The sequence below is a fragment of the Bos mutus genome, chromosome 22 (genome assembly GCF_027580195.1).
Source record: "Bos mutus isolate GX-2022 chromosome 22, NWIPB_WYAK_1.1, whole genome shotgun sequence".
Lineage (NCBI taxonomy): Eukaryota > Metazoa > Chordata > Mammalia > Artiodactyla > Bovidae > Bos > Bos mutus.
The window spans coordinates 4885310-4905926 of NC_091638.1; the positions used below are offsets into that span (position 1 = coordinate 4885310).

The 20617-nt window shown below is 39.9% G+C and overlaps 1 protein-coding gene across 6 annotated transcripts in view; it reads left to right on the forward strand.

Moving 5' to 3' along the window:
• Positions 1 to 19494, forward strand: part of RBMS3 (RNA binding motif single stranded interacting protein 3) — an 804674-nt gene extending 785180 nt beyond the window's left edge. For all 6 annotated transcript variants that reach the window (XM_070360554.1, XM_070360553.1, XM_005901197.3 and 3 more), the window contains one exon: positions 12870 to 19494. In XM_070360554.1, the coding sequence (XP_070216655.1) occupies positions 12870 to 12876 (7 nt within the window). In that variant the 3' untranslated portion in view covers positions 12877 to 19494. The remainder of the gene's footprint in view (positions 1 to 12869) is intronic.
• The last annotated feature ends 1123 nt before the right edge of the window (positions 19495 to 20617 follow it).

Genomic DNA, 20617 nt, shown 5'->3' on the forward strand with positions numbered 1-20617 from the left:
TCCCCTAGGGAGGCAAGCAGCACGTGGGGAGAGAGGCTGCATTGGTGGCCCTGCCGTTTGCACTTCAACAACGCTGCTTCACGTCTATGGCTGTGCAGTCTTCCTCTCTGAGCACCCCTGGTCGTGGCTTCCTCACTCTCATCCCTGCAGGCTCTCTCCCTGCAGCCTACAGCTGTTCCCTCGGTAGGTCTCTTTCTAAACCCCATAGTTCCAGCCCCCGTCTGCACCAGGAGACACATGTCTAAGTATGGGGCAGGCAGGGCTCTGGCACAGACCATCTCTGCATCTCACTCTGTCCTGCCTGCCACAGCCTGGTTGCTGCACTCTCCTCCAAGACCCAAAGCTCCCCTCCGTCCCAGCTGATCTCCCCACCAGCAAGAGGGCGTCCCAGGTGTGGGAGCCTCTCCTCTCCTTCAGTTCCCCACCCAGTTATGCAGGGAGCTTCCTTACCCTGTTTAGTGTCTGAGGTCTTCTGCTAGTGTTCAGCAGGCACTCTGCGAGACTTCTTTCCATTTGCAGATGTATTCTTGATGTATTTGTGAGGAAAGTTGAATTCCATATCCTCCTAATCCTCCACCATCTTGACCCCCCCTGTAATTTAATTTAAAATATCTTTAGACATTACGGTGTGAAATGTATCTGCAATGGGTTAAGCTACTTTTCAGGGGCATTCAGCCACCCTAATCAGAATTTCACACCCCACAGGAGGTCAGCTCTCATTTAATGAGAAAGGCCAGAGGTTTGTACAAGTATTTTAAACTACCCATATCTCAATTAGCATAATGATTGTTAGAAATGAGTTGCCTGATGAAAGCAGTGCCATGTTAATTAGCATAATGAAACTGGAAATGAGCTCCATTTGTGAGATTCAGAATATTCAAGATAACGTGAATTGGCTATGGTAGTTTAAGGATGCTCTCCACTCAACCCAGGAAAGATGGAGTAAGGATACAGGGAAACTTGCAGCCTGTACCGTTAGGGATGCTGCTTGTGGCTGACTCTCAAAACAAGACTGTCATAAAGCAGATTTCTCTATAGGGAAAACATAGTCCCACCTCTAAAAAATGGTTAGCAGGCAAACCCCCATGTTTCTTGTGACTGTCCAGAACCTCTTCTCCCTGCTTGAGTAAATCAGCTTTAGCTGCCCCCACTTTTCATGATCACTGTGTGATGTAACAGGAGTTGAGGGTGGGGGCGGTGTCTCTGCCCAATTCAGAAAGAACACCTCTCCCTCTGAGGAAGTCTAGCAAGAGTCTCCCCACCCACCTCCATCCTAGACCCAGTTTCACCCCCAGTATCACTCATCATGCCAGATGCCCGTGCCCTCAAGAGTTTACATTATAACGTGGGAAACTGAGGCTGGAGCTTGGTGATGTAGCTGGATGAATTATAGGAGATAAAGTCCAACTGGCCAACTTTCACACGCCTTTGGGCCTTGGATATGTAGCTTTGTGTAGATCAAGTGTTCTCAGTTTTATTCTAAGACAGCTACAAAACCTCTGGAGAGTTTGAAGAAAAGGAAGGATGGAGTTTGATTGATATTAGATGACTGCTGCTTCAGGTTCCCACCTCCAGATTTTTGAACTTCCTGTTTCCTCTACCTAGAATGCTTTTCCTCTAAGACTCTCCTAGATTAGCTTATAATTGTCTTTCACATGCAGGCCTATATGAGAGACCTTCCCTGATACCAAATCTTAGGTATTTATCCAGCCACTTTCTATCACAGAATATTTTTTTTTAATATTCTTCTTTGAGATTCTTTTTCTTTTTGATCGTTTGCTAATTGATCCATTGATTGTGAGTCTACTCCTAGTAGGAGATAAACTCCAAGAGGATGCGGGAGGCATCTGCTTATTTCATAGCTCTTTCCTTAGCATCAGGAATATTGCCTTTCACATAGTAAGCACTCAGTCAAGAATTGTTGATTGGATAAATAAAGGAGTCATTTTCCTTTACCCAGACATCATCAAACTGTTAGTGTGTGTGTGTGTGTGTGTCTGTGTGTGTGTGTGTGTGTTAGTCACTCAGTCATGCCCAACTCTTTGCTATTCCATAGACTGCAGCCCACCAGGTTCCTCTGTCCATGGGATTTTGCAGGCAAGGATACTGGATTGGTTTGCCGTTTCCTTCTCCTTGAAACTGTTAACAAGGAGGGTCTTAAATCATTCATTTCCTCACTGTGCCTTGAAACAACCAAAGCCAGTTTCCCATACTCCCCAAGCCCTGACAGATGCTTCTGCCCACACAGCATCTCTCATCCCACACCAGTGTCTCTCACTGTGCTCCTGCAGAGACAGTCTCTGTTCCCTTCTCACATATTAACTCACTGAGCGGACTGAAAAAAAATCCAGTATGCTTGGACCAGAGTGCCAGAGATTACCATAGATTACCGTATTGTTTGATGTGATTCACACAGACTAAATTTAAAAAACAAAAAATAAGAGATGGAGACAAGATGAAAGACACGAGCTCACTTTTTCTTACGAAAACACCAGAATCACAGCTAACTGCTGAACAACCATCATCCGAGAAATGCTGGACCTATCAAAAAATGATATTCTACCTCCAAAGACAAAGAAGCTGCCGCCAAAGGATTGGAAGTAGGGGCACAATCAGGATAAAACCAAATACCATACCTATGATGTGAGTGACCCACAAACTGGAAAACAATTATACCACAGAAGTTTTCCCACCATAGTGAAAGTTCTGAGCTCCATTGACTGGTTCCCCAGCCTGGGGATCTGGCAACAGGAGGAGAAGCCCCCAGAGAACCTGGCTTTGAAAGCCAGTGGTGTTTGATCCTGGCAATTCCACAGGACTGGGGACAACAGAAACTCCACTCTTGGAGGCTGTATGCAAGGTCTTGTGTACACCAAGACCTAGGAAAATAAGCCATGGCCTCATATGAGCCCAGAGCAGACCTACCTGCTGGTGCTGAAGGGTCTCCTGTGGAAGCGGGGAGCATCCAAGGCTCACTGTGGGGCAAAGACACTGGCAGCAGTAGTTCTGGGGAGTTCTCATTGGCATGATCCCTTCCGAAGGTCACCATTTTCTCATCAAGACCTGGCCCCTCCCAGCAACCCGTGGGCTCCAGTGCTGGGACACCTCAGGACGATCAATCAACATGGGTGGAACACAGCACCACCCATCACTGGAGATCATACTACTACAACTATACATCAATAAAATGGACGACCTAGATAGAGTAAATGGACAAATTCTTCCAGTACTGAACAGGAAGAAATAGAAAACATGAACAGACCAATCATAAGCAGTGAAATTGAAACTGTGATTTAAAAATTCCCAACAAACAAAAATCCAGAACCAGACAGCTTCACAGGCAAGTTCTATCAAACATTTATAGAAGAGTTAACCCTGACCCATCTGAAAATCTTCCAAAGATATCACAGAGGAAGAAACACTCCCAAGCTCATTCTATGAGGCCACCATCACCCTGATAACAAAACAAGATAAAGATACCACAAAAAAGAAAATTATAGGCCAATATCACGGCTAAACATAGACATTAAAATCCTCAAGAAAATACTAGCAAACGAAATCCAACAACACAGTATAAGGATCATACATCCTGGTCAAGTGGGATTTATCTCAGAGACGCAAAGATCTTTCAAGATATTCAAATCAATCAGTGTGATCCACCACATTAACACACTGAAGAATAAAAGCTGCATGGCCATCTCAATAGGTCCAGAAGAAGATTTTCTTGAAGTTCAACACCCATTAATGATAAAGAACTCTCTAGAAAGTGACTGTAGAGGGAACCTACCTCAACATAGTAAAGGCCATATATGACAAACCCACAGCTGACGTCATTCTCAATGGTGAAACACTGTTTCCTCTAAGACAAGGAGCAAGATAAGACAAGGATGCCCACCCTTGCCACCCTTATTAAACATACTTTTGGAAGTTCTAGTCATGGCTATCAGAGAAGAAAAGGAAACAAAAGGAATCCAAATTGGAAAAGAAGTAAAACTGTCACTGTTTGCAGGTGACATGATACTATACATAGAAGTACAGAAAGAGTATCTGAAGGATCTGAAAGAAGTATCTGAAAGAGATGGGAATACCAGACCACCTGACCTGCCTCTTGAGAAACCTGTAAGCAAAGTCAAAACTGGACATGGAACAACAGACTGGTTCCAAATAGGAAAAGGAGTATGTCAAGGCTGTATATTGTCACCCTGCTTATTTAACTTATATGCAGAGTACATCATGAGAAATGCTGGGCTGGAGGGAGCACAAGCTGGAATCAAGATTGCCCGGAAAAATATCAATAACCTCAGATATGCAGATAACACTATCCATATGGCAGAAAGTGAAGAAAAACTAAAGAGCCACTTGATGAAAGGGAAAGAGGAGAATGATAAAGTTGGCTTAAAGCTCAACATTCAGAAAACTAAGATCATGGCATCTGGTCCCACCATTTCATGGCAAATAGATGAGGAAACGGTGGAAACAGTGGCTGACTTTATTTTGGGGGGCTCCAAATCACTGCATATGGTGATTGCAGCCATGAAATTAAAAGACACTTGCTCCTTGGAAGGAAAATTAGGACCAACCTAGACAGGATATTAAAAAGCAGAGCCATTACTTTGCCAACAAAGGTCCATCTAGTGAAGGCTATGGTTTTTTTTCCAGTAGTCATGTATGGGTGTGAGAGTTGAACTATAAAGAAAGCTGAACGCTAAAGAATTGATGCTTTTGAACTGTGGTGTTGAAGAAGACTCTTGAGAGTCCCCTGGACGGCAGGGAGATCCAACTAGTCTATTCTAAAGGAGATCAGTCCTGAATGTTCATTGGAAGGACTGCTGTTGAAGCTGAAACTCCAATACTTTGGCCACCTGATGCAAAGAACTGACTCATTTGAAAAGACCCTGATGCTGGGGAAAGATTGAGGGCAGGAGAAGAAGGGGACAACAGAGGATGAGATGGTTGGATGGCATCACCGACTCGACGGACATGAGTTTGGGTAAACTCTGGAAGTTGGTGATAGACAAGGGGGCCTGCCATGCTGTGGTCCATGGGGTTGCAAAGAGTCAGACACGACTGAGTGACTGAACTGAACTGACTGATACACAGAAGATCCTAAAGATGTTATTAGAAAACTTCTAGAACCCATCAATGAATTTGGCAAAGTGGCAGGTTACAAAATAAATACACAGAAATCTCCTGTATACATATATACCAACATGAAATATCAAAAAGAGAAATTAAGAGAGCAATCCCATTTACCACCACATCAAAAAATACCTAGAAATAAACCTACCTAATGAAGCAAATGACCTATTCTCATAAAACTGTAAGATGCTGCTGAAAGAAATCAAAGATGACACAGATGAAAATATATACTATATTCTTGGATTGGAAGAATCAATATTGTGAAATGGTTATACTACTCACTCAAAACAATCTATAGATTCCATGCAATACTTAGGGCATTTTTTCAGAGAAACAGAACAACAACAAAAAAGTCAAAATTTGAATGAAGACACAAAAGACCCAAAGAGTCAAGACAATATTGAAGAAGAAAAACAGAGCCAGAAGAAATAGTCTCCCTGACTTCAGACTACACTATAAAGCTACAGTCATCAAAATAGTATGGTAGTGGTGCAAAACTAGAAATATAGATCAATGGAACAGGAGAGCAAGTCGAGATAAATCCACATACCTATGGTCAACTAATCTGTGACAAAGGAGGCAAGAACACACAATTGAGAAAAGACAGTCTCTTCAGTAACTGGTGCTGAGAAAACTGGGCAATTACATGTAAAAGAATGAAATAACTACACTCTCTATACTAAAAGTAGATTAAGACCTAAATGTAAGGCTAGATAGTATGAAACTCTTAGAGGAAAACAGGACGAACACTCTCTGACATATATTTCAGCAATATCTTTTTTTAATAGACCTCCTAGAGTAATGAAAATATAAACAAAAATAATTTTAAAATAATTAATTAAACTTAAAAGCTTTTGCATATCAAAGTAAACCATAAGCAAAATGAAAAGATAACCCATAGAATGGGAGAAAATCTTTCCAAATGAAGCAGCTAACAAGGGGTTAATCTCCAAAATATACAAACACCTCATGGAGCTCAAGATCAAAAAAGCAAACAGACCAATCAAAAAATGGGCAGAAGATCTGAAAAATAAAATTTCTTCAGAAAAGATATACAGATGGTAGAAAGCACATGAAAATATACTTAACATCACCAACTACCAGAAAAATGTGAATCAAAACTACAATGAGATATCACCTCCCACTAATCAGAAAGACCATCATCAAAAAACTACAAACAATTGCTGGAGAGGTTATGGAGAAAAGGGAACGCTCTTACACTGTTGGTGGGAATGTAAATTGGTACAACTACTATGAACACAGTACAGAGGTTCGTCAAAAGAAACTAAAAGTTGCCATATGATCCGGAATCCCACTTACGGGCATATGTCTTGCAAAGAGCATATTTCAAAAAGATACAAGCAACCCGATATTCATTGCTGCACTATTTACAATAGCCAAGACATCAACGTGACCTCAACATTCATCGACAGAAAAGAGGATAAAGGAGATGTGGTTCATATAGACAACAGAATATTACTCAGCCATAACGCGAGTGAAATACATCCTTTTGCAGCTGCACGCATGGGCCTAGAGATTGTCTTACTGAGTAAAGTCAGAATGAGAAAGACAAATATTTTATGATATCGCTCATTTGTGGAATCTTAAAAATGGTACAAACTAACTTATTTACAAAATAGAGTTACAGATGTGGAAAACAAACCTATGGTTACAAGCGGGTTAGAGGAGGAGGGATAAATCGGGGGACTGGGATCAACATATGCACACTATTACAGATAAGATCATTAATAAGGACCTACTGTATAGCACAGGGAACTCTACTCAGTACTCTCTAATGGTGTATATGGGAAAAGAACCTAAAAAAGAGTGGGTATATTTAGTGTAACTGATTCACTTTATTGTACACCTGAAACTAACAAGTATAAATCAACTATACTCCAATAAAAAAAAAAAAAAAAAAAAAAAAAAAACTACAGACAACACAACAGAAGGTTATAGGACAAAAGTTTGAGAAATGTTAATAATGTGTATATGAACAAAAAGGTTATATTTGGAATCACAGGTCAGAAAATTTTAATATTCCAAATTCCACTTTTCAAGCTAAATAAATTACCTCCTATTTTGTTGTCTTTTTTTTTTTTTCCTCTCCTATTGTTCAAAGGGGATAGTAATGCAAGAGGCTGGTTACTCTTTACCCAAACCAGGAAAATGATACCTGTGCTTTATTTTGGATGTTCTTTGGAGATTCCAGTTTCTGCTCAGTTTATTCCCAGTTTTTCTTTGTGTACTTAGAAAATGGCTTTAAAAAACTAGGACTTGAAAAGTATGAGTCTGCAAGCAAAGCTATATTCTAATATACAAAATCAGAAGTCCTTAAAATTCCATCTTTTCCATTTACCAATTTTTACTCAAGAAGCCTCCCTTAAATCTTTAAAGTGAGAGATTAGATCAGTGCCCTCCAGAAAGTATAAGGCAGGTCTGCATCGCTGAGGGAAGACTGACCACCCTTCCCTGGATTTGGGGTGTGGGCTTCTGGTAACTCAGACTGTAAAGCACCCACCTAACAATGCAGAAGACGTTAAGAGATGTGGGTTTGATCCCTGGGTCAGGAAGATCCCCTGGAGAAGGGAATGGCTACCCATTCCAGTATTCATGCCTGGAGAATCCCATGGGCAGAGGAGGCTGGCAGGCTACAGTCCATGGGGTTGCAAAGAATCAGACATGACTGAGCTACTAAGCACAGCATAGCACAAATTCACTCCTGTCTACCTTCCCTGTCCTAATGAAGTGTGAAAGTGCACGTTTACATAATGCTTATGTCATGCACTGGCATTCATAAAAAAACAGAAAGCTTCCAAAATGTTAAGGCTTTGATCAGGAGCAAGAAGAACATTTAAGTTGGATAGTGAGACTATTTTAAAATTAAAATGAGTTGCACCGTAAAAAGAGGAGTTTGTGTGACTGAGAGCATTATGAAAATACAAATAAAATGTATCATTAGTCACAAACTTAACAGACATGTGTGGATAGTAATCAAGGGCGTATAATTTGCTGATTAATATACTGACCATGTATAGACAACTGGCGTTAGGACAGTTCTTTTAGAGAAGACTTGAAAAATTACAAAGCCCTAGCAACACTAGGGTTGAGATAGAAGCCCTCTAAGGTCAGTGTGAAGGTAGGGAGACTGACCACATTTTAAGATCACTGAGTCAGTCTGAATGCTCCCATCTTCCATCTTCCCCACCCCCCACCTCCCCGCCAAAAGCAGTGAATACATTAAAAAGTAGTAAATCACCATCTTAGAATTGTAGACTTTTAGGCTAGAAGCCTTAAATGATTTAATCATCCCATATTCACCAACATCATTCCTGACAGATTAACATTGCAGATTTTCATGTGAAAAGACGAATTCTGTGATCCAGAGTGTGGAGAGGACCGCACACTATTCTCCCACTACCTGATTACCCTTAGTAAACTAAACATACAGTTAGGTTATCAACAAAGAAAGGCATCAATAGGAAAAAAAAATGTTTTTGAAAACATGTGATCTTTTACAATAGTATCAAAATAATTGTACTGACAAAAAAATTCTCTTACAGTTTTTTAATAATTTTTTAAAGCATTCCAAAGGAGACCAGAACATACTGCAATCTTTCAGGAAGTAAGTATCTATCTGGCCCTGTAGGGGGTCATGTCCATTAGTGTATTAATAGCTCTGAAGAGAGCTACAATTAAACAAGCATTGCACTTCTGTTAGAGCAGTGTTTCTCTCAGCATCACTTCTGACCACGCTCTCCACTCCATCTCCAGGAAAGCGAAAGTGCATCGCAGGCAGATTCTTTACCAGTTGAGCTACCAGGGAAGCCCAGGAGTGAATTTAGTTCTATTAAATAGCAATAGACTATTAAATAGTCTTCCATTCCAACTTCAGCAAGCCACCATGAAGATGTAAAGTACAACCATTTATTTCTTCTCATTTGTTTTCATGTAGCAACAAGACCACTTGAAGGATGAAGCAAGTGATGGGAGGAGGCTATTGGAAACAGTTGTGTAAGGTTATAAAACTTGAAAGTAGCTCCAATACGACCCAACAATCCCACTCCTGAGCATATACCCAGAGAAAACCATAACTCAAAAAGATACACACACCCCCAATATTCATTGCAGCACTATTTACAATAGCCAAGACACAGAAGCAACCTAGATGTCCATGAATGGATAAAGAGGATTATGATACATATATACAATAGAATATTAATCATAAAGAGGAACAAAATTGAGTCAGTTGTACTGACGTGGATGAACCTAGAGTCTCATACAGAGTGAAGTAAGTCAGGAAGAAAAGGATATCGTATATTAATGTGTATATGTAGAAGACTCTTGACAGTCCCTTGGACTGCAAGGAGATCAAACCAGTCAATCCTAAAGGAAATCAGTCCTGAATATTCATTGGAAGAACTGATATTGAAGCTCCAATACTTTGGCCACCTGATGTGAAGAATTGACTCATTGGAAAAGACCCTGATTCTGGGAAAGATTGAAGGCAGGAGAAGGGGACAACAGAGGATGAGATGATTGGATGGCATCACTAACTCGATGGACATGAGTTTAAGCAAGCTCCAAGAGTTGGTGATGGACAGGGAAGCCTGGCATGCTGCAGCCCATGGAGTTTGCAAAGAGTCAGACACGACTGAGGGACTAAACTGAACGTGTATATATGGAATCTAGAGGTGCTTCCCCTGTGACTCAGTGGTAAAGCATCTGCCTTCAATGCAGGAAATGCGGGTTCAATCCCTGGGTCAGGAAGATCCCCTGGAGGACAGCTTGGTAACCCAGTTCAGTTTTCTTGCCTGAAGAATCCCATGGACAGAGGATAACCCTGGCAGACTACAGTCTGTAGGGTCACACAGAATTAGACACAACTGAAGTGATTTAGCATGCATGCATGGAATCTAGAAAAACAGTATTGATGAACCTATTTGTGAGGCAGAAATAGAGATGAAGATGAAGATAATGGATTTGTAGACAGTGGGGAAAGGAAGGAGAGGGTAAGACGAATTGAGAGAGTAGCATTGATATATACACACTGCTGCTGCTAAGTCACTTCAGTCGTGTCCAACTCTGTGTGACCCCATAGACGGCAGCCCACCAGGCTCCCTGGTCCCTGGGATTATCCACGCAAGAACACTGGAGTGGGTTGCCATTTCCTTCTCCAATGCATGAAAGTGAAAAATGAAAGTGAAGTCGCTCAGTCATGTCCAACTTTTAGCGACCCCATGGACTGCAGCCCATCAGGCTCCTCTGTCCATGGGATTTTCCAGGCAAGAGTACTGGAGTGGGGTGCCACTGTCTTCTCCGATATACACACTACAGTGTATAAAATAGCTGGCTGGTGGGAAGCTGCTGTGCAGCACAGGGTGCTCAGCTCAGGGCTCTGTGATGACCTAGAGGGGTGGGATGGCGGTAGTGGGAGGGAGGCCAGAAGGGAGGGGATGTATGTACACATATAGCTGATTCACTTTTTTTGTACAGCAGAAACTAACATAACATTGTAAAGCAATCATCCTCCAATAACAAAGAAGGAAGGTAGCTGCAGCCTCACTCATACACACGGATGCGTGGAGACTAGCCCACCTGACATGCCTGCAGTGAGGGGCTCCGTGTCACGCAGCCCACTGACTGAAAGCATTCCCTGAACAGTCTGAGCAGATTCTTGCCGTATTAGGCATTTTCTGCTCAATGCACAGTAATACCAGGGTGGAAGACGGAAATGGGAACAAATAGACCTAAAAGCAAACACAAAAACACACACCAAATGTGGTTCCCACAAGACAGGTTTTAGAAATAAATGGAATACGGATATACTTTGCAAAGGTATATGTAGAGAGATCAAATATACTCCATGGTTCCCATGGTTCCCAGGATGATGATGACTAAAATTTCCCTTACTGTTACTGCTATTTTGACAATTTTGATGGCTTTCATTCTAAAAAGGAATGCCACTTTCTTTCATAACACAGAAAAATAAATGTATTTCTAGAGACTTAAACTCTGGTTAACAATGGAAATAATCTATCAACAAGTTGCTTTCCTTACATGATTCTAGGAACAAGTTAGGCAGGTTTCTAAGAGCCACAGCTGGGTCATATGAGGGCTTTTGGCAGACTAGAAAAAGAGAACCCTCTGGGTCATCCCAGGCTAAGTCTCACCTAGTTCAAAACATCACTGAGAGGGCTTTTTGTGAATTTGAGTAAGGGCCACATGCTCAGGGCAAATGCAGCCCTGCTCTGGAGTTCACAGCTTGGGGAACAGACTGTGGGCTGGAATTAGCCCTGAGGTTCTCCTGCATCCATGCATCCTGTGTGGCAGAACACCTGGACGGACACCCTTACACAGCAACCCTGAGCTTTCTTCATGAAAGCAAGCAACCGGGCATCAGAAGAACCCACAGAGCACTGAGGGAAGAAGGTTTCATGAAACAGGACCTAAAGAAAGTTTTGAAGAATCTTTATTTGTAGAAGATACCCCTGAAGTTCTTGAACCAAATTCTCATCTGTGGGTGGAAGAGATAGGAGTAAAGATCAACCCACTGTTAGCTCAGCCCTGCCGTATAGATGGGGCAGAAGGAGAAAGTATCATGTGGGCTGGGCTGACAAAGTGGCGTCTGTCCATTTAAACACCCATGATGTGCACGTCAGTCTCCCAGACTCCTGCAGAGTAAAACACGGGAGCAAAATATAGTCCCTCCTCTCAAGATTTTAATACCTTGTTGAGATAGAAGAGCAAGGAAGAAGAGAAGAAACTGGAGCGTGAACAGAGCTTCACTGCTCTCTTACCTGTCTTCAGTAATAAGCCTCCGGCTCATGGGGAAACACTTGGTGAGCTCTGTGTGATAACACACAATACATTGCTGCTGATGCACGCTCTTATTTATGGGATTGGATACACAGCAGGTTCCTACTGGATAGCACAGGGAACTGTATTCAGTATCCTAGATAAACCATAATGTGAAAGAATATTTTAAAATGTATACATTTATATGTAACTGAATCATTTTGCTGTACAGCAGAAATTAACACTACATTGTAAATCAACTACACTTCAATTAAAAAAATTTTTTTCTGTATCCTGGGTATATAATAGGGAATCATAGATTTATTGACTGAGTTTGTGATGGATTTCATGGGAGTTCTGGAAGGACAGAATTTCTCAAGGGATTTCTTGGGGAGCTAAAACCTAAGCCTAATATTGAAGAATACATTCCATGAACATACGAAATATTACCTGTCTAGATAATATTTGTATATTTGAAACTTTGCAATTAAGAGATATTCTTGATCTATTAGCCAAGATATTTAATATGAACAAGCTGCAAATATATATCAGTATGAAAATGGCAGAATTTGACATGCTTCTAAGCCCACTGTGTCTTGACAACTTACTTGATGACTCTTACATTGAGAGACCTTGGTAGCTTTGAAAGAATGCTCGCCAGTCCAGGTTCGATGCACGATACTGGATGCTTGGGGCTGGTGCACTGGGACGACCCAGAGGGATGGTATGGGGAGGGAGGAGGGAGGAGGGTTCAGGATGTATACCTGTGGCAGATTCATTTTGATATATGGCAAAACCAATACAAAATTGTAAAGTTAAATAAAATTTAAAAAATTTTAAAAATAAACAAAGAATGCTCACTGGAAAGGTCACCGAAGGGGATTTCAAAATGCTTTGGTGCAATGACCACTCCTCCTCCATTGTTTTCACAGACCATAAACAAGACTGAAGAATGTCCGTCTGAAACTCTGCCTTGAATGAAGAAACTTCATTAAACAAGAAGTTGGCTTCCAGTTTTGCACAGGCGTCGATGGAATGCTGTTTTGTTTGTTTTTTTAATTTTCTACTTTACCCAATGAAAACAACATGTTTTTACGTGCTGTGCAAATGGTTCCTTCATGTGGTCTGACAGTTTATTTTTGCATCATTTTTTTAATTAAAGAAAACAATCCCAGAAGAGGACAACTACTACTACAAACAAATAAAGCAAAACATGGAAGGTTGACATTCACGTGGAGAACATTTGAATTCAGAATTTATCTGAAGGTGTAGATAGATTTTTTTTTTTTAAACAGGAAATCTGATGTCAAGAGGTGGGCAAGCAGAAATGGAAACAAATTGTCTTCCTCAGTAATTAAGCTACTCTTTCTTTTTCTCTTCTTGTTTAAATCTAGTGGGTTGGGTTTTTTTTTATTTTATTTTTTTCTTAGAAATATTTAGGTAAGGTTTATCTTGAATCTTAATTGCCTTAATTTTAAGGACGTCAAAGGCTCTCGAGGCAAGCTGTCAACGTCTTGTTAAAACCAAGAAAGAATTGAAATATTGTACCGGTTTTCACTGGTACAGAAGTCTAAGACTATGAGTTTTTAGGGTGGGAAAAAAAAAAAAACTGTACAGTTTTAAAGAAAATGTTTTTCTTCATTTGAAGAAAATTTGCTGATAAAAGAAACCATGGCAACTGCAAGAATTGGGGAAATGCTGGGACTTCTCATGAACTTTGTCTTAAGTGTTGAATCGTTCTAGAAGGCTAAAACATTTTAAGGTAAAGTTATTAATGTTGGTTTAAAAACAACTGCATTAGAAATAATGCGTGTTTGGGGGGCAGAATGCAGATTTTTTTAATTTCCAAAGCGTGATCGCTAGCAAAATCATTAGTGCTTTTTATCTGCAGTCTTTTTTATGAGCTTTACAAACTTTTTAGTCAGCTTTGCTTGTCACATTGCAAAATCTAGCTTAAGAGCATTAAAAAAAAAAACTTAAGTAGATAGGAGCTTATTGTCAAAAAGTGCAAAAAAGAAAAAAAAACACAAAAAAACAACAAAAAAAGCAATAGATAGAGAAATTGTTGACAATTTCTGTAGTCTTTCGTAGTTGTGATCAAATTCAGCCTATGGATGGCCTGTTTTATACCAAAGATGAAGTGGCACCCTGTTGCAGTCCAGAAGATAGAGGTTGCTTTTCTTTTCCTCTCTTTTCTTTTTTAAAATTTTATTTGACCTATATGGCCGGACCAGTTCTTTGTTTAAACTACCTTCCACTGGTGTTTTACATACTGCAAAAAAAAAAAAAAAATTTTTTTTTTTAAATGTACATTTGTGGATAGTAGAAGCTTGTTCCTGTGGTCAGCAGTATTAGCGCCAAGAGTTCTGGATTCCAACCAATAGAGCCAAATGGCTTTAAATTCCATGTGCTTTTCTGGTTCTTTCCTAGTGCTCTTGAATCATGAAGTCTGTATCGATGGCCACCAGTGAGCTAACACACTTGTTTAACAGGTTGAAATTTCATTATGTGAATTTTGGACTCAAGATACTTCCTGAACTGGTCTGAAAGATCACTTGTTGAAAAAGCTCAGTGATGCTCTGTTGAGTGGTGAGTGGTCTCCTGAAAAGGCCTTGTGCGGTATTTCTAACAATAGCCTTGCTTCTAAATTCCCGCGCCTCTAGATTTTGTCTTCTTGTCTCAGTCCTTGTCATCATCTACCGTGAATAGCCACCTTGACTCTGCACTTGGGGAAGGGGTATCTTTTGTGTGTGTGCCTCATTTCATTGTATTTTCATATCCTGGTATTGCCAGAAGAAAGACAAGGTAGACTTTTTAATTTCAGTTTAACTCTCTGAGGCAAATAGGACCAATGAGACTGAGGATTCTATTAGTGGAATTCAGGTAAGCTTTTAATGCTAGTTGACAATCAAGAAATTATATGATTTATATGAATAAGAACCCAAATAATTAGATTTGATCGATTCTTAAAGCCAAAGGAGATATATATTACATTGACAATGATGCAAAACTTTGTCTAAAATGAATTAAATTGACTTACCAAGCACTTCTGCATATTTGACTCATAAAATCTATGTTCAACCTGTACAGTTTTACCTGAAATGAAAGACAGTGGAACTCTGTTAATTGAACCATGCACTAGAATGGCTTTCTAATGGCTTATTAGAATCAATAGTTGAAACTCTTTGCACAAAGTGACAGGAACCTTAGTCCAGAAGGAAGAGGCACTATAAAAGAGAACAGGGTAGGCATTTAAAAACTAACATATTAAAAGGTAAATCATATTCCCACTAGGTCAACATGAATAATGAGTTTGACTCATAAAATTCATCAACATTATACTGTTTGATCTATAAACAAAGGTCTAGTGTTAAAATATACCTAATTCTCTTATTTGAAAATCCCATGAATTGAAAGCTCTTATCTAGAGAGTGATTCCATATCTTTGTGGTCCAATTAGAGGCAAAAATTTAGCCAAGGCAGTGTAGCATGTGCTACAAAAAAATTCCACCTGGTCACAGCCATCCCTATGGTTTTCCATGCTTTAGAGAGAATACTAAACTTTTGTTTTGTTCCAGTCTTCAGCTTCTCATGTATTTTAAGGACGGCATTTTCTCTTTGAGAAATGGGCCCCTGAGTTACGGGGATGAGCAAACCTGTATAGGAGCTGTGCTTTTTACTTCTCTTTTTCAGTCTCTGAACTCTGTGTATAAATAAGGATTATCCTGGGCATAATTCATTTGAATATGAAATCAACATACTTCCTTTGTTTTCTGTAAAACAAAATAAATCAAAACATAATGTGATGCTAAGAAAGTCTCATTTCCACAATCAACAATGAGGCTAAGAGGTAGCTACCACGTGGCTGATGAATGTGCCTAGGTAACTTCCTGTTTCTATTCAAAACTACTGCTTTATTTATACATTCAGCAACATTTTTTTCAACTATAAAATTTCAGTAATCTCAATTTTTTAAGCCACTTCAGGCAAAAGAAAATGACTTGCCATTTTAGGTGTCCATCTGTGCTTTATGTTTGTTTTTTTTAATATATATTATGCCATAACATATCTTATTTTAAATCAAAAAGAAGGAAAAGTGGCACATGTTCAAATTTGCATGTATCGTCTCTAAAATTTATCACCTAAAAATTAATTTTAAGAATCAAGCCTGGGAAAAAAATAAATACATCAATAGGTAGGCAGCATTACATTGTATGAAAAATAAACCAAAACATGCATTCAATACACACTGACATCAGAATTCCATTTTAATCAACAGTACAGGTTATGGAGCTTTTAACCCAATTTAGGACTACAATCATTTTTTAAAGTATTCTGGTTCACTATACTTCAAGCATTTATTCAGATTTTCAATTTTTCCTCTCATCTGCAATTGCCAAGACTTAACCTAAGTGTCAGTAAGCAAAGTAAAACCATAATCCAAATGGGATAAACATTATTTCCTCCAAACTCGGGTTCCGTGGTCAGTGGAGAAGCGGGTATTCTTTTAATGTGGAGGAGGTATTGTCAAGGCAGTCTGCATGGTGACTGGGAACTCCTCAGCGCGTGACCACATCTTCTGAAGTCATCAGGGACCAGAGTTAACACTTGCAGGGTGGAAGACTGGCCTTCAACACGGGCGTGTCCAAAATACTGCAAGTTACATGCTATTCTCTCAAGAATAAAACCTTTGACCCAGCTGTGGTTTGGTCAGGGTTAGTTTGTTCCCCTGGTAGTTTCAACCCTCAAATGTTGTGCCGTGCGTCACCACTTGAATCAGCTCTCCTGTGACCTTAACAGATCTGCTGCATTTGACAGCACCTATGACGCACTTCCACCCCCTCTTAATGAAAAACTACATGTTAAAAGCACCCATATCAGAGATGGAAAGCCCTAGGAGGAGGCCAGATAGGACAGGAGGTTCGCTGAACCTACAGAATCCATTAACTGCTTAAAAAACTTTTATAATCATTTTTAATCTACGGATAAGAAAATAAAAGTACTTAGTTTTCCTAACTCTATTTGAATAATTGGGGTGTCTATTATGTGCCTATGGGCTTCCCAGGTAGCCCTAGTGGTAAAGAACCTGCCTGCCGCTGCAGGTAGACATAAGAGATACAGGTTTGATCCCTGGGTTAGGAAGCTCCCGGGAGGAGGGCACAGCAACCCACTCCAGGATTCTTGCCTAGAGAATCTCATAGACAGAGGAGCCTGGTAGGCGACAGTCCATAGGACCACACAGAGTCAGCACGACTGCAGTGACTTAGCGTGTGCACACACACACACACACACACCCTATGTCTTTCACAGTGACCTAAAATTTCCATTAATGAAAGCTGAGATCTTATTAGGACCTTTGAAGTCTTCTTTATGCTTGAGGAAAAGTTTCAATGGACTCTCTAGACAGATGATAATCTTAGTAGGAGACTGAAAAGACACTTGACAATTCAGTCTCATTCTTACTTTGAGTGCAGGAACCACTGCAAGATGAGCTGATAAGCAGGGAGACATTTTTAAGTGGGTTTCAGTGATAAATGTTTTTATATGATATGAAATCAAATGAAAGGCTATTTATATAGGTAGATAATGACATGCAGCACATTGGAGGAACCATATTTCATAGTCAAATCTAAACATGTCATAGAACCCTGATCTCTATTACCTTGTCCTCAGTAAAAGAGTAAGAATGAAATTTTGTTTTTCATGTAATTGAAAAACATGACTGGCAGGCTTCAAAATTCTGAGCTCGCTGGGACTGACAGCCCCTCATTCCAATTTAAAGGACTGACGGGGTTGACACCCTTCCCGTGACAGACTAATAATGAGATTCCAGTAATGAATCCATTTGTTTTGCAAATGACACCTACCATGGCATTGGAAGACAGCTGAGTCTAACTCAAACTGAACATTTCCTACCAAATATTCTGAAACATGAAGTTGGTCCCGTAATCCAAGTATTCTTGGTCATGGCTGTCCCTTGTGGAATACAGAGAGTTCAGGAAAAGTACTGAAGCTGAGAACAAAATCCCTGAGTGGCCCCAACAATCTTTTTTGATGTAAGGCAGGGAAGCTCAGCCCAGACTGGTGATTTCTGGTTTTTTACCCCCAACATATATCCTAACTGTCATGTAAAAAAAAAAGATGGATAGCTTCTCCTTGTTAATGTCTTTTTATTTCTGGGAGGGAGAATAATGAGTGTAGAATAGCATTGTCTATGCGGCAGTTCTAAAGCTGGAGCAGGGTGAGGTGGGTCTTGGAGTTGCTGGAAGAACCACTAGGCCACTGGGTCCACATTTTCAATCCACTGTATTCCCTCCAGTTAGTGACTGCCCTGAAGCCCCAGTCCTGCAGAAACACAATCGCTCCCACTTTTTGAAGGGCTAATCATTTACTTTTGTGCACCTTGTTTATCTTCTCTTTTCAACTATTAGGACTTCTCTTTCCTTCTATTAGAATTTCACCCTGAGGATGGAAAACAAAAAACATTTGGAAATAAAATTCAAATCTATTTTGTTTCTCGTTAAGGATTGATTTATTGAAGCAGTTTTGAAATCATTGGTAAAATGAATGTCAGTGCATTATATACTGTGAGTTTTTAATATCCATAATGTCCCTTTCCCATCCACTGCAAACAATTGCAAGTTGGCTATATGCTTGCAGAACATAAATGAAAAAAGGATAGCAAAGAATTTGGCTTTCCTCAAATGAAAGCTATTTTGATTTTGTTCACTACTGAAATTTGAACCAGTAGAACAGCTCAACTCAAAATTGAGTTTTGGGAATACAGTAATAGCTCTTGGTTAAATATGCACTTTTATCCCCATCTTAAATCTTTGACCAAAAATTTGCGTTGTTTTATAATTTTTTTGACTTTGTGTTACCACATTATGGCTGAATGACCTTGAAATTCCATTGGATTTTGTAAAAAAAAAAAAAAAAAATCAAATTTAAATAGTATCCAAAGTGTAACTTCAGTGTTATGCTTTGTATTGTTAACCCTCTAATCTTATTAAGAAAGATGCTCTGTCCTCCTCCCCGAAATAGGTTATTTTTTCATATGTGAAACAGGAGTTATTCCATGTTTCAAAACAGGAAAAATATTTCACAGAGATACTTGAAAAACTTTTCTCCATTCTGGGAATTAATGCTTCCATTTATTTAAAAAGAAGAAGAATGTAATTGGAGTCTTAATTTAAAAAATATATATGTAAAAGTGTACTTGCTATGAAATACTCAGTTTCTAAAACCGAAGAAAAAGGGACACAGCTTCTTTTAAAACTGTTGTTTCAGGCCATATCTGATGTCATAGAACTTCTGAAACATCACTCAATTCTGAATTTTATTTAAGAGCATTTTGTACTGCTGTCTTTGACTGTCATGGAAAATTCTGTAATTGAACAGTGTTTCTGGTTTTATTTTTAACTTTTTCATCTGTACCACAGTCAAATTAGCTACCATTTTCCCTGTTCCTTGAGCTTTCTGTAGATCAGTGGATGTTAGGTTTAAACTTCTGTTTTCTTTGATGAAGCTTTCAATAAAAAATGAAAATAAAATCAACCAAGCAGGGCTGTTGTGTTTTTCTTCAAGCTTAGTGGAAGGAACAGTGTCTATATTTAATTGGCTTCCTACAAAATTTATCCAAAAAAAGAACCCTCCCTGGTAACAAAATGTGAGAGAAGAGGGACCATTGTGCTCATGCAAAGGAGCCTGTTTAGGAGTTTTGGAGGTGTGGACCACTTAGGTCTCCCTGGGACCTCATACATTATTTCTCACTTTTATGCGTAAGAATTCAGAGATCATCAGCTTCTAACTCTAACACATGCCCAACATCTACCAATAATGCTTTCTTTAAAGGGATACTGACAAAGAGAATGTTTAGCTGCAGTCCAAAATTAGTAAAGTGAAAAATAATATATCTCAGACTTAATCTCACAGAGTTTTATTATTTCTGGTTTTTTTTATAAAGGAGCATTATTTTCAATAATAATGAAAATCTCTCTCAGCTATCAAAAGGCCATCTTTTTGTTTAAATCCTTAGACACAGAGGGAGCAGTCTTCTCCCCTGGGTTCTTTCTCCTGCCTCTAGGAAGCTACAGGTTACCACTGTGACAAAGTAGTCACCTGGTGGAACTGCTGTGTGGATCTCCAGTGGATTCCAAATCCAAATCCTGGATTTGGAACAGAAGCATAATGTGAGGGATGGCTATAATAGCAAAGGCCACCACTACCTGAGCTGAGCCTTCGCCATGTTGCAGAAACGGCCAGGGGCCCCCACACTTGAGTTCACACAACTTCGCCCACATGCTCTCAGGTCAGTACTGCCATGGCTCCATTTTCCAGATGAGGCTTGGAAAGTGGGCAACCCAGCCACGCACCTACATCTTTAAAAGGCTAGAGTATGCTTTTAAAAACAGCATCAAACTCTCAACCCCTGTGGGACTTCCCTGGTGGTCCAGTGGCTAGCACGCCGTGCTCCCAGTGCAGGGGGCCCGGGTTGGATCCCTCGTCAGGGAACTTGATCCCACATGCCGCAACTAAGAGGCCATGTGCCAAAACTAAAGGTCTTGTGTGCCACAACCGCGACCTGGCACAGCCAGGTAAACAGCTTTTGTAAAAACAGTTTAATTTTAACCTTTGGTTCTAAGTTATTTTCTTCCTCAGAGGCTTTGGGAAATGCCAA